This window comes from Temnothorax longispinosus, chromosome 9 (genome assembly GCF_030848805.1).
Source record: "Temnothorax longispinosus isolate EJ_2023e chromosome 9, Tlon_JGU_v1, whole genome shotgun sequence".
Classification (NCBI taxonomy): Eukaryota; Metazoa; Arthropoda; class Insecta; order Hymenoptera; family Formicidae; genus Temnothorax; species Temnothorax longispinosus.
The window spans coordinates 19,165,979-19,180,441 of NC_092366.1; the positions used below are offsets into that span (position 1 = coordinate 19,165,979).

The 14,463-nt window shown below is 35.4% G+C and overlaps 3 protein-coding genes across 7 annotated transcripts; 1 reads left to right on the forward strand and 2 right to left on the reverse strand.

The window, feature by feature from the left end:
• Positions 1-3,565: 3,565 nt before the first annotated feature.
• LOC139818576 (uncharacterized) lies at positions 3,566-7,637 on the reverse strand. Its single transcript, XM_071787320.1, is given in 7 exon segments — positions 3,566-4,246; positions 4,248-4,304; positions 4,307-4,903; positions 5,030-5,255; positions 5,362-6,323; positions 6,440-7,004; positions 7,260-7,637. Coding segments are annotated over 7 exon segments (2,625 nt in total). The 5' UTR covers positions 7,355-7,637; the 3' UTR covers positions 3,566-4,123.
• A 652-nt stretch (positions 7,638-8,289) lies between these two features.
• On the reverse strand, positions 8,290-10,524 carry Ttll12 (Tubulin tyrosine ligase-like 12). Of its 3 annotated transcripts, XM_071787323.1 has the most exons (3): positions 10,317-10,524; positions 9,425-10,185; positions 8,290-9,316 (listed from the first exon to the last, which is right to left on the reverse strand). In XM_071787323.1, the coding sequence occupies exons 1-3, from the start codon at positions 10,337-10,339 to the stop codon at positions 8,313-8,315; spliced, it is 1,788 nt and encodes a 595-aa protein (XP_071643424.1). In that variant the 5' UTR covers positions 10,340-10,524; the 3' UTR covers positions 8,290-8,312. The 3 variants fall into 3 exon arrangements, with proteins under 3 accessions (XP_071643424.1, XP_071643422.1, XP_071643423.1); XM_071787321.1 differs by having other exon boundaries at positions 8,290-10,185; positions 10,317-10,523; XM_071787322.1 differs by having other exon boundaries at positions 8,290-10,185; positions 10,267-10,522.
• A 1,301-nt stretch (positions 10,525-11,825) lies between these two features.
• Positions 11,826-14,356, forward strand: LOC139819119 (TIP41-like protein). 3 transcript variants are annotated; one of them, XM_071788312.1, is made up of 6 exons: positions 11,826-11,984; positions 12,300-12,487; positions 12,549-12,728; positions 12,813-13,035; positions 13,114-13,272; positions 13,506-14,356. In XM_071788312.1, exons 2-6 carry the CDS (start codon positions 12,309-12,311, stop codon positions 13,701-13,703), a joined length of 939 nt encoding a protein of 312 aa, XP_071644413.1. In that variant the 5' UTR covers positions 11,826-11,984; positions 12,300-12,308; the 3' UTR covers positions 13,704-14,356. The 3 variants fall into 3 exon arrangements, with proteins under 3 accessions (XP_071644413.1, XP_071644416.1, XP_071644414.1); XM_071788315.1 differs by lacking the exon at positions 13,114-13,272; XM_071788313.1 differs by lacking the exon at positions 11,826-11,984 and having other exon boundaries at positions 12,348-12,485.
• The last annotated feature ends 107 nt before the right edge of the window (positions 14,357-14,463 follow it).

Sequence of the window (14,463 nt, forward strand, 5' to 3'; positions counted from 1 at the left end):
AGAAAATCTTATTTTCTCACATGCCATTATAACTAATCACAATTATGATTCACTGTAATTTCAAGTACGATTGATATTCTGTCGCTATATGTTACTGTATATCGCCGATCTTTCATAAAACGTAAATAATGCTTTAATACTTGAGCAACACTTTGCTCATTATGTTTTTCGGTGGAGCAGCCGCGTTGTTCTTCCACGATGTTGTTAATCCGCGAGCGAAGCTACCGGATGCGGAGAATCGTACAGCGTACTCGCGCCTGTCTCAAATCGCATACGTTTTCACAAATGAACCCTTCCTTCTCTGCTTCGAGAAAGGTCGAGTGAAGTAATTTGATATTAATATATCTCAATCGAGGAAAGGCGCAAAAGTTTGTAGAGTATTTCTAAAAAATTAAGCATTCGCCGCATGACGCCTTCCGCGCCAGCAGCGTTTCGCAATCGTAGAATCGCACGTAACAGTTGGATAACGATCGGATGATGAAGATTGAAGAGAATCTAAATATAAAAGAAAAAAAGAATAATGTTCTTATCGGTACTACACGCGATTTCTGAGTCAGTTTACAAAATTATCTGTAATAACAAGTATCCCTCCTTAGGGAAAATATTGAAATTTGCTTTTGCCTGCGAGTTTTCTCTCAATGTCAGAAACGTTCGAGAGGCGCACGAGATCTTTGAGACGTTTTTCAAATGAACGTTATCGGGCGTCCTGGCGAAATGGTCCAGCGCCTTAACTCCCATGCATAAGCGAAAGCGCGAGAACGTGCGAGCGTTGCCGGCATCGGCAGGACGTCAAGTTTTGTTCTTTTTTTTTCGCGCGATCACACGCTGACGCGTAGCTCACGATCGGGCACGCGTATTTCGTCAAGTGCCTAAAAACCGCCGAAGGGAGAAAGTTACGACTGTTAAGCGCGACAGCAAGGCCGGACAACGCGGAGTTCTCGGCACGCTGACGTGCATACAAGTGGCAGCAGGGTGTGCGACACGATACTCTGACGATTATCGCGTTTCTTCCCGTTCTTCCCTTTCTCTTTTCTCTTTTCTCCTTTTTCTATCTTTTCCTTTTTTTTAACGAGATACCGAATAAAGGCGTTTGTAAATAGTATAAATAGCACGAGCGCGAAGATATGTTTAAGCGAAATGAAAAAGAGGATATAATAAGTTTAATATTGAGAAAAAATTTATATATATAAATAAGATATATATTATATATTAAAGAAAAGTGTATGTATGCGTATACGTGTACATGTGCGTGTGCGTGTATATGTGTATAAGATTATTATTATTACTATTATTATCATTATTATATGCATATATATGTATATATTTAACTTGGTAAATAATATGAGGCGACGACGAGCACGTGATTGATTCTTCCTCATCGTCGTGGCGACATTCGAACGAAATTCGTTTTTATTCGCGTTTATGGCGGCTCGCGACCATTCAGTAATACTCGTCGAAATTCATTCTTTTTCTCGTGTTCACTGAGCAGTCCTTTCGAATCAACTTTATAATCAAAGATCGTTGCGTTTTTTATCGATTGTGCATAACTTGGTAAAAACGTCATATTTTTTTCTTAGCGTAAACGCGATTTATTTTAAACTCGTAATTTGTTTCAACATCACGCTTATATTACAGCGTAAATTAATTATGATGATCGAGAACCATTTATCTTTGTATTACATCAAGAGCTTGAGCCGTCATTGCGCGAACCGATTTCTCCCCTCGACTCGGTTCCTTCGTCCCGAGAAGGTTGTAAACGCGGAGCAAAAGTTTCAGGCGAGAAAGGGACAATGACGAGCAGCCGTCGATTGGGAAGTGATCGGGCGCGCGTAATTCGGCGCCGTCGTAAGAAATTAGAGCAGGAAGGGTGCACAGCGTTATGTGTACATTGTAAATAGTAGAGCGATGGTTACAGAGAGAGAGAGAGAGAATGGGGGGAGACATACAGAGATAATTAATTTAAAGAAGAGACGAGAGAGTAATATAGGATATAAATGAGAAAGAGAAAAGGGACGGTCGCGAGTCGAGGCGGTGTCGTCGGCCGCGTCGAGCAAACGCACGGCACTTTCGGATCATCCCGAACATAATAAGCGCTATCTGGAAGTGCGTTAGCGACGGGACGACAAGAGTTCGGAAGCGTTCCTTCTGCCCCAACAGCACCTTTAGTGCTTCGCTTGCGCTTCTGTTTGCGAGCGAGTACGAGTCTGCGCTGAGATTGACCGAGCGATCGAGTGGAGACATGGCTGAAAATTATTTCGCCTTTTTCCGCGAACAAACTCTTTACAAGTCATTCGCCTTGATTCGACCCTAATGCCGTGCGCTCACAACGCGCGTGCCGGATATGCGCGTTTTAACAGAGTCGGAGATTTATATTCCGAGAGATGCGTAACTGTATCGTCGTCGACCACGCGCCGATCACTCGATCATAATGTAGGAGGAGCGTGGCATTGTGAGGCCGTTACGTCTGAAAAGAAAAAAAAAGAGAAAAAAAACATTGTAAATTACAACGAGCGTATGACAAACTTTGAGAAAAGACCACCGGTCATCGGTCGTCGCCAGCAGGATGAAAACTCACGCGACTCGATCGGGCCCACGTTTTTACTTGCGCACAAAAGCACGTGTGCTCCTCGATCATTTAGGAATTGAGAAAAAAAATTATATATATATAATCGGTCAACGAATGTTACACGGGAGAGAAATCGCAATTACTCTAGTCCTATATGCGGTCGACGAATAATACGGCACACGTGTGTTCGCGAGTGATCGGGCGTGTCGCCATTTTCTTCGTTTCTCTTTGTTTCAAAATCGTGGAGTTGTATCACGTACTGTTCTACCAAAATATATTAGCAACAGCAACAGCAGAACTGACAGTAAAACAAGGAGTTGATTAATTGGATATGGCAAAGTTGAGTAAAAAGAAACTGCAACGCACGATATGAAAAACAACTATCAAAAACAATAAAGAGTATTATTCTATATAATAACAATGACTGGTATTTATTTGGAATACGGGCCTGAACGCGAATACAGATTCTTTAGATTCTTTTACTTCGTGTAAAAACGCGTTGATTGAACATAATTTCATCTGTATTCGCGTTCAGGCCCGTATTCTAAATAAATACCCAATGACTTTTACTGCACCTCACTTTTCAGCAATGCGGAAAGGCTGTCGAGATATAAACGAGCGCTTTCAGGTGATTGCTCGCCAAGCTAGATCAAGCATTACTACATTCAAAACATGATTTGCAAAGCGATCTTCATTTTCTCATATTATAGACATCGATGCAATTTGTTAGGAAATCAATCTTGTATGTACAATCTTCTGCGGGATACTATCATCAGGTTCTATCAAATCATTTAAATTACGTATGATCTTTTTTATGGAGCTTCATGGTCAGCTTTTCGGACATTTGGAGAATTTGTTGGACATCTAGAGATTATGTTAAATATAATATTTACTTACAATTAGTCTCATTATATAGAGGATAATAAAATAGATTGTTTATATTTGAATTTAAGTATAAATGCGAATTTTAGATGTTGTACTTTAAATAAGAAGTTACTATCCAGATTAAAAAAGGTAACGATTCCTTTATACTTTATTATATTTTTATATCGAAGATACGTCTACAATCGACTCTTTCTGATGCATGCAAACACATAGATTCGTTTCGCTGCTAGATACTGACACATCATTTTCAACAATGAATATTACAATAAGAATAGCATATAACTAGTCAGAAATATTGTTTTACCAGCATAACAAGTCTGATCTGATTTGTATTTATATTCTTAAGATGTCTCTATATATATCATCATTTCGCTGATAACTTTAAGCCTCCATTCTTACAAGTATTCGGTCATAGAAGTTCGATAATTTTTTGCATGTATAAACTTTTACTAATCGGAAAACTGTAATATATGAGATGAAAGAATAATTAGAATGAAGAATAATTTAGCAAATACGTATTGCGTCTATAGAAAAGCGTTTTCATAGTACAATTTTTTCATAATATACTTTTTTCGATAATAATTGCACAAGATAGATTTTAATTTGCTCTTCTTGTACGAAACTTTAATGTTCGATTCATCGTATATAATTACCACATGGATACTACGAAAATTATTTAATTTCCGAAGAAGCGCTAGTATTGACATAAACTTGAAGAATATGCGATGAATTGATATTCGAAATTACTAAGGTATCTTGCTCGTGCACCACAGTATGCTTTAACATATTTTTTTCCCCGTTTAAAGATCTCGTTACACCGGCTGCACTGGCACTGCATCGATCTGCCGTTGCGCGTTTAGCGTGCTTTAACATGTCATTTTTCTGTGAGAAACTTTTACCACAGGTCTCACAAGGATAAGGCTTAACACCCGTGTGGATTCTCTCGTGCACGATTAGCGCGCCTTTGCGCGTAAAATCTTTGTTGCAAAAATGACACTTGTGTGGCTTCAGACCCGTGTGGATCCTCATGTGCTGGCTGAGATTACTGGAGCATCTATACCGCATGTTGCATACCTTGCAAACGTATGGACGTTCACCAGTATGAATCCTTTCGTGGATTAGCCGTGCCTCTTTCGAAACAAACGAATCTCCGCAATAGTGACACATGTGTGGCCTCTCTCTCAAATGCATCGACTTCTTGTGATACATCAGCGAACTTTTACTTGCTAATTTCTTGCCACATTCGTCACATTCATAAAACTTATCGTTTCCATGTACGCGCTCGTGATTTAACAAAATAGCGCGTTTCGAGAATATCTTACTACAAATGTTACAACGCCATATCTCCTTGTCGGTACATTTCTTCTTAATACTGTCCACTATTTCCTCCTCGGTATGCTTTTTCCTATGTATCTTCAATTCACTCATGGATTTACATCTGTAGGCGCAAACCTATAATAAAGCGTACGAAGCAATTGATAACGTTCCCAATCAATTTTCAATGAGAATATGGCTAATATCAATGACATAAAGATAAGAAATTTAATAATTTACGTAAAGTTTTTACAAAATACCTACGCTGCATGTGTATCCTCCATTATCGTTATTATGCCGTTTCACGTGTGTGTTCATATTTCCTTTACGATTAAATGTTGCATCGCAAATCGGACATGTGTGCCTATTAGAGCCATGCAATAATTTGTGTTGTCGCAATTGAATCCTCCTATAAAATGCTTTTCCGCACTGTTCACAAGAATAAGGTCTGTTGCCATTGTGTTGATTCATATGTTCCCGCAAATGAAATCTATACAAACAAGAAATACGCAAGTAATATACAATTCTTTTTTAATGAATTTAGTTGAAATAATTTGGAGAATAAACCTCGGTAACTATATATATACACACTATACCGTGATCTAAATGCATTGCCACAGATCTCACACACGTGTCTTTTCTTTATAGATTCGTCCAAATGAATTCTTTTATGCCCTCTTAAATTATTGGAATGCTTAAAGCTTTTTCCGCACAGATCGCAAAGATAGGGTTTATCTATTCTGTGAGTAGCTTCGTGAATATCTAAACTAGACCATTTCTCGTATGTTTTATCGCATGCAGAGCACTGAAATGATAATCGTCCTTCGTGCGATTCCATGATATGAATTACCAAGTCTTTTCTGTTACAATATTCTTTTTTACAATGACCGCATCTTTTATTAACTTCAATAAGATTTCCATGAAGATATTTATGATTATCATAATCCAGCTGACATTTGAATGTTTGGTTGCAAACAGTACAATGTAATGATTCACAGCTTTCAACATTATTGATAATTTGTTTGCCATCGAATCTTTTGTTGCACGTCTGGAAATTTTCTACTTTGCAATTAATCTGCTTGTCTCTGCCAGACCTTTTATTTTCTGCAGTTCTAGACATATCTGCACGTTTAGAGACATTTTGTTCCTTAGTACAAAATATTTTATGATTCTCAAATATTTTTTGTGTTTCACAAAAAGTTTGGCATTGCCGACATAAAACGCTAGGGCTTCCATTCTGGATCTTATCTTGTTGAATTTTTGAAATCTCTTCTGTGATAGTTACGTTACTTTCACTATTAACTCCTCTACTACTAGTCTGGATTAAAGTACTGAGTTCTAATGGTACAACATTCTTCGTAATGCTCTGAAAATTATTATTCTGTATTTCAGAACATTCTCCATTTCTTAATCCTCTCAAACTTGTTTCTGAATCAGAGTTCATCATCTTATTTATAGTAAATGAATTAGGATGCGTATCAAAATCCATATACATTTCTTTAACTATCTCTAATGAACATTCGTTAATCAACGCATTGTACTTATTCTCGTATTCCGGCTGCAAAACAAAACATTTATCGATTATACAACAAATGTACTTGGAAAACATTTTTCACAAATAAATGAATATAACTTTTAAAAACCTTTATAATTACGGTCGAATAACACACTTACCTCTCTCTCAATATTTAGAATCTGTTTCAAGCGCATATCAGTTCTTAGACATGAAACGACTAGTGAGTGTGCAATTTCCAATTTGTTACAGCAATCGGTACATACTTTCTGTGGCAATGAATCGTCTATGTCAATCGTGATAGGCATATGCAAATTTATTCTCTCTTTTAATTTAAGCTCTATGCCCTCGGCTGTAAAGATGTCTATTCCATCCAGAATGGATTTGCCACAGATTCGACATAAATTGGCAAATCTAACAGATACATTATGATACTCGTCTATCTCAATTTCATTCATATCGCAATACGTTTGAGGCACATCATCACCTACTTGTTGGAAAGGCTGTGCTTTATCAAACATATTTATTAAGTTTTCACCATCGGTAGTCAAGTTGGCCCCAAATAAAGTAGGAATAGTACCTTCTTTTAAAACAATGGGAACAGTTTTGCTCACGTAACAGCGATCTTCAACGTGGTGAGAACAAACGTAATAATTCAAATGCAATTCCACATTCGATTTTGTGACTAAATCCGATCTGCCGCAACATTCCGCCCATACTTTGGCTCTGTAAAAATCATTGTCAAATTCAAAATTCAAACCAGTGACATAAGTCAAAGTACGATAATTACACATACCTAGCTGTACTATATGTTAGCGATAACTATAGATAAATAGATAGCCTTTGAGCCCAACAGTAAAATGAAGAAAATGAATTTAATTATCTAACTAATAATAATTTATCGAACTAAGCATCGCATTAAGAATGAATGCGAAAATGTTCCTTCACCTATCAGAAAATATATTGTGACATAACACTTACGTGTCATCGTTGGGAAAATTGATAAAAGTGACATTCGACGAATCCTCGCTTTCTGACGAATATTTACAATTTAACGCGGCGCAAACGATTCTCATGTGTCGGACGATTGTTCCTAATTGCAATTGTAGAAGAATATATAGGTTTTGTCGTCAAGACTGTACTCTCTCTCTCTCTCTGTGTCTCTGCAATTCTTTTTCTTCTTCTTCCTCTCCTTCCAAAATTCCCAATGGATTTCCAGCTCAAAGCTTAAGTCTCTGCGATGACTGCGATTCGGATACGCAGGGAAACGAGACTAACGAAAGTGGAGTAGTAGACTAGTGGATAGTGAAGTCAAGTCAATAATGGAAAGGTTAGGTTGCTGGTTGCTGCCCCCCCCCCCCCCCATTGCATTCAGCCCTGTTCCACAGCCACCAGAGGCAGAGGATCAGAGGGTTGTAAAGAAACCACGTGATCGCTACGCCAATCTACTCACGTTTTCCATCAACTAATCCATTCGTGGCGCTTCAATTTAAAATTATACATATTCCAGAATATTCCACTAATCTTGCAATTAAATCCGTGGTTTCTTCATGCTAATTAATTTTTAATGAATAAAAGATAATGTAAAGTTGCAAACTGCCTGGAAACATAATTCACAAATGTAATTAATTACGTAATGCAATTCAGTCATTAATGTAAATATAATTGATGCTAAATCAGAAATATGTGTAAATATCGAAAGTGATGTTATGAAATAAATACGAATTCATTGGTATGAATATGAATCCGAAATATGAATAGCTCAATGATCACATTATATGTATATATTTTCATAACTCATGAATATGAATTAATTTAAATAGGCAAACAATCACGTGTTTTGAATAATTTAGTTATATATGTATAGTCAGCCAACTAGCAAACAGAAACTTAATAGCAACTTATGTATATATATATATATATATATATATATATATATATATATATATATATATACACATATACACACATATATGTATAAAGTAGGAACAATAAGTTACAACTTTACAAGTAAATTATATAAACAGTCTGATATTATTCTCCGGTTGAATCCAATACATGAAATACTTCTGAATTGTCGATATCCAAGAACAAACATTTAAAAATGTCATTGTAGAACTCCGGATAATATTCGCACGCCCGCTGGCAGTCGGGCGTAAAATTTATTTCCAACAGCTTGGGCTGCATTTCGCAGTCTCTCCACTCCAACATCAAGTCGGCGGCGTAAACGGCTCTGCTTTGCGGACTCTCGGCTATTCCTTTTGGCGGCGGCTGCGCGACTGCAGCTTCGAAAGTTTGTCGTAAAACGGAAAGAACCTTCGGCTCGACACAAGTCTTCCAAGGATAATCAGGATACTGATTTTCCCATTCTACAATGAAATCGGCGCATTTCATATGAAACAGCGGATTCTCCTCGGTATAATTCATCACGGTGAAATGTTGCATATACGTATCAAAATTGTTCAGTGCAAACGGTTGATTTGCAAAACGCAGAAAGAAATTTGCATAAGCGTACGCCCGTAGCGGCTTTACAGATTTGAGCAACACAACGTATCTCATATCGAATTTCACTTGATTCATGTCCGGTCTGTTGTACAAAATTGGCCGCGTGATGTACTTCTGCGCGATTTTCGGACCTGTGCAAGGCAGTCGCAGAATGTGATAGAGATTGTTCGTGATATGAGTATCTAAGCCTCTCGCCAAGTTCCACGGTTTGCAAATCCAATAATTATCCAAATTCTTGTCTACCCGTTGCGTAAAATAAGCGACAAATTGTGCCAATTCCATACTTAGATTATACGTCGTCGGTAACCATGTTGGATAAGTCTCGAGAGTATCTGAATCGTACAATTTGTTCGTTGCTTTTCTTCTACATACAATCGATAAAAGATCCTTTGTTGTCAAGACATTCTCATATGGAAATTGATTTATAAAAACATGAGGCGAGGAAACATTTAATTCTTTGTACGTCTTGTAGTGAGATACGAGCCACAGGATGTCCGCCTCTTCTTCGTTGTCGGTGATTTCAAATGCCGGATCTGTCAAATAATTATTCACGTAACTGTACTGTGAAAATACCTTTAATTTTCTACCAGTATCTGTTTTGATTGCATCCAGGTTCTCTGGCAAACTTTCAGGAATATGACCTGCTAAAAAATAATCTGCATCTGGCTCGCTCTGTTGAAAACTTTCATCTTCAAAAGTGCTATGGGCCCAAGGCAACAATAGGGCACGTCTTTTTTTAGGATCCTTCGTCTGACCTTCTACAAAATCTCTCGTGACTTCATCCCCTGCAGCAACGTCTCTTATAGGAAATAGAAGCGTATAAATTACACCTTCTGTCATATGCAGAAAAGGGACGGCTCTAAAATTTGGCTCGTTGCTATGGTTTATCGCTGAACCAACCTCATCCATAATATACCATACTGGCATTCTATCTTCTATCTCTCCATAGTTGACGGAATACGATTGATTGTAACGCCACATTTCGTCCGTAACATTCTTGATTTTCTCTTGCTCATCCACCTCGGTGTTTAATCCCATGAGAAAGCACATTCGATCAAGCAGACCAGGTACTTGAATTAAATTCTGTTGAACATTACTGACGTCGTATGTCCATGCATGATCAATAAGATAAATATTATTGGGATCTTGTGCGGAAATGCCACATTCTGTAGATACTATTAGCTTCCATGTTGGTTCTGTAACATGCTTCTCTCCATTTTCATATTCTACTTTTGTCAACTGAAAGACAAGGCCAGCATCATAAATCTGATCTTTTAACTTGTTGTATAAAACTTTCCAAAATAATTGTGGGACACCGTAAGACTGAAGTTGCGCTTTATGTGTCGCAAGAAACACATTAAATAAGTCAACACCATCCATTGTGAAAAATAAATAAGCTGGCCTAAAACAAATAAATATTTTATTTATTACTTATTCTAATTAAGAACAACAAAGTCAAATATATATATATATATAAAAGAACCTGTCTCTTGAAATTGACACATGCGAGATGTTGAAAATACAGAAAATAACCAGTTCATGTAAAACGTTAACATAAATTAGATAAATGTTGGCATTATTGCAAATAACGGTACACAATAAGTAAAGAATTTTTATGCTATATTACGCAGCAATCAATAAATCTATTAACAATGAAATTTGCGAAGGTAAGATAATTTTTTACTCGTAATAGGTTAATTTTTCTAAAGCCATGTGCCATGCCACAGTATAAAGCTGGATTTTCACGAGCCGCTGAAACCGACCGTTCGAGCGACAAAACGGATCACGTGACGACGTTTGTATCGTTTGTATGGTACAAACGTCGTCACGTGATCCGTTTTGTCGCTCGAACGGTCGGTTTCAGCGGCTCGTGAAAATCCAGCTTAAGTAAGAACAGTAGGTTCACTCCTCTAAAGAAGTTGGTAAATGAAATAAATGAATATGGCGATTCGCGCAATCAATAACATGGCGGCTGTCATCTGACAGTTCATTTGATTAGATACATCGGCGTGTCAGTTGTATTGTATTTGTATTTATTAAAAAAAAATATTAAATAAAAATTATAATAAGTAATAAAAGAGGTTATCTATATGTATTTAAAGATTGTGGGATCAAAGGAAACTTTATTCTGATTTCCGAAAGATTCAGAAATAAGGTACGTATTCATTATGACTTGTGACAAATACATGAATACATAAATACATTAACACATTAATACATAAATAAATATTTGTATATTTATTATAGCTATTTGTATATTATGTAATAAGATACATAGGTACTCAATAAATACAATAAAAAAATTAATACATAAATATATTAATACAATAATATATATTAAGACTTGAATGCATTAAATATATTAATGTATTAATATATTTATGTATTAATTTTTTCAAATGTATTTATTTATTATGTATCTTATTACATAATATACAAATAGCATATTTATTTATGTATTAATATGTTAATGCATATTTATGTATTTATGTGTATTTAACGTATTTATGTATTTGTTATAATGAATACGTACCTTTCTGAATCTTTCGGAAATCAGAATAGTTTTCTTTGATCCCACCAATCTTTAAATACATATCAATAACCAATTTTATTACTCATGGTATTATAATTTCATTCAAAAAAAATTTTTTTAATAAATATAAATACAATACGCGCCGATACATATATATCTAAATACAGTAATAAAAATATGCTATTTGAATATTATGTAATAAGATAATAAATAAATAAATACATAAAAAAATTAATACATAAATAAAATGAATAAAATATACATGAATAAAATGTGTCGTGACATTATTTTTGTTTCGAATATTTAATTAATATCTATGTATGATATATTTCTTATATTTTTTTCATTTCTTATATAATTATCACAAGCGGAGAAAGACGTGAGACCGTCGAAACCCCCTAGAAGAAATTGACCAATCACATTTAAACAATTCGGCCATTGACCAATGCGATTGGTCAATTTCTTCTAGGGGGTTTCGACGGTCTCACGTCCCACGTCCCATGAAAAAGGCCGGCCGGGGGGCGGGGGCCAGGATGGCTTGGGATGGCCTCTCTCCGGCTTCTCTTTAGTTCGTGATTCGTGTCATTCTTGATACAAATTGAGTGAGGTTAAGTTATCTAACGTACGAAGAAGATATACGAACTGCTAAAACTATTGGCTGATATAATGTAAATATAATGAAAATAAATCAGCATAATGAGCAGAACATCAGTGTTTCTTAAAAATTTAATTTAATTTATCGAAAAAATTGAATTCTGATTTTTTGTAGTATTTTATAAGTAGGCAATATAAATGCTTGTTCTAATAGTAATTAATTTGGTATTAATTTGCAACGTCTAATATACACATTTAACTTTCATGCTATAATTAAATGAAAGCATTAAAACCAGGATATATTTAAATATAGATATCTAATTGTTGAGTTTGATTTTTATTTAACCTATATTAATTCAAGTTCTCTTCATATACCAAGTCTTGTTTAGTTTTAGGTAATGACAGCTATAAAAGTGCACGGTGGAATCGATATTTTAAGGCTACCGGTAAACGAGGAGGAACATGTTTGTCCTCCATGGCGTATCAAGTATACCCAGTCTCACATACTCCATTCAAAGTGTTCCAAGAACGAGGATGGCTGCGGTACCAACGACGCAAATGCCTGTCAATTTTGCGTGTATGTTATTCGTTATCTTGAAAATATCATAATATCAGAAATGCAACTCATATTCTTGTAGATATAGTAATGCGTTAGAATTGCCACATATGCCAGACATGGTGTTTCCCAATAACGTGTTATCCCTCAAGCATCAGAATGGAGCGTCGCTGCAATTTAATGCCTTGGATGCTCTAAGATATGTTTCCAATGGAAAGATCAATGTACAGCTTGCTTGTGCGGAAGCATGGAAGGAATCGAGGTATGTGCAAAATACTTATTTTAAACTTAATAAGTTTACATACTTCTATAAATATACTTTTTCTATTTACATGTATATCGACAGATCAGAAAGCAGTGAATATCTAGAAGAAAAGATCAAGCCTTTTGACTGGACATTTACTACCAATTATACTGGTACAATATCCGGCTTTAAAGTCGAAGAAACAAATGAGAGAATTGATATGGATAAATTAAAACAGAGAGATAAGATTATGTTTTATCACGATTTAACATTATTTGAAGATGAACTTCATGACAATGGCATTGCAGCGAGTTCAGTCAAAATTGTAAGTTATCTCATAATATACTTGTAATAATGTGCCGCAAAGTTGCATTTCATATCTCTTGATTCTTTTTTTCCGTAGAGAGTCATGCCTGGCAGTTTTTTTATACTATTGCGATATTTTCTTAGAATCGATAATGTAATGCTAAGAATAAATGACACACGTATTTACCATGAAATTGGGAAAAATTACTTATTACGTGAGTTTACATCACGAGAAGCTAAAGTTAAAGATATTCGTGTAAGTAACACAGCATGATGACATCCATATTCCTTGTCAAGTTTCAAACGAAGATATTAAAAGCATCGTCAAATTTATTTCTTTAATATGTTAAAAGTAGTTGTAATATGTATGAATATATCGTCATTATTCTGACTATTTAGTTGACTTGGAATTGATAATAATTAAAGTCTTGAACAATTCTGTATCGATGATTAAGTATAGGGAGTTAAAATATATTATTTCTCCGTAAGGTTTCGCCGGCACTCTTCCTGGAACCAAGCGCAATAGCACCTCATTTGCCATTAACTGGAAGTCGATACGACAAACTAATGGTACCTGAAAAAGAAGAAGTTAAATTACATGAAGATACAACTGCACAAAATGAAACTATGACTGAAAAGAAATTAGTACAATCTGATGAACATACGGCAGACAGTTCCATCACCTAAGGCTTGCGCCAGGATTTTGATGTTGCACGATGTAATTTTGTCGTGCGCGCGCGATAAATGTAAAAAAAATGATACGAAATTTATTATCATACTCAAATCATTAATTCTTGCTTGAACATTTCGCGAATATATATGATTTTAAAGATGGAAATCGAAAAACAATATAAGAAAGTTTTATTGTCTCTTTATCTGAAATTTATGTTAAGAATTTATCACAATTGATCTTAATCGTGCTTGTCACTTTTAGTATCATGTATTATATCTTTCTCTTTCACTTGCTTTTTAATAAAAACTAATAAAAACTTAAGCACAAAACTGCTGAATTAACTTGTTTAACAATGTGTTTCTTGAATGGCACTATATGCTTACTCATGCGGCGTCACAATCAGCGATGAGAAGAATACAATGAATTTTGACACGACCTTCAAGTGACCTCGAGCACGAAAAATCACGTTTAAACAGAGACAGAACGGAGACAGCATAACGGGGCGTTGTGAAATTTAGAACTTTGGTTTATACCGGTAAATAGATTTTAAGAGAAATATAAAAGTACAGAAAAACCATTTTAAAAACAATTTAAATATTGAAACAGAACATTGTGTGATTTCTTTTATCATCTAATTTTATAAAATGCATTAAAATATGTAGTCGTATGTTCTGCTTATTTCTTTTTTTATTTAAATCTACGATATGTCAGAATCTCAGCCTGAAAATAAGTAGACGGATTTTATTTCTGGAAGCTGAAAATTTTCTTGTTTTT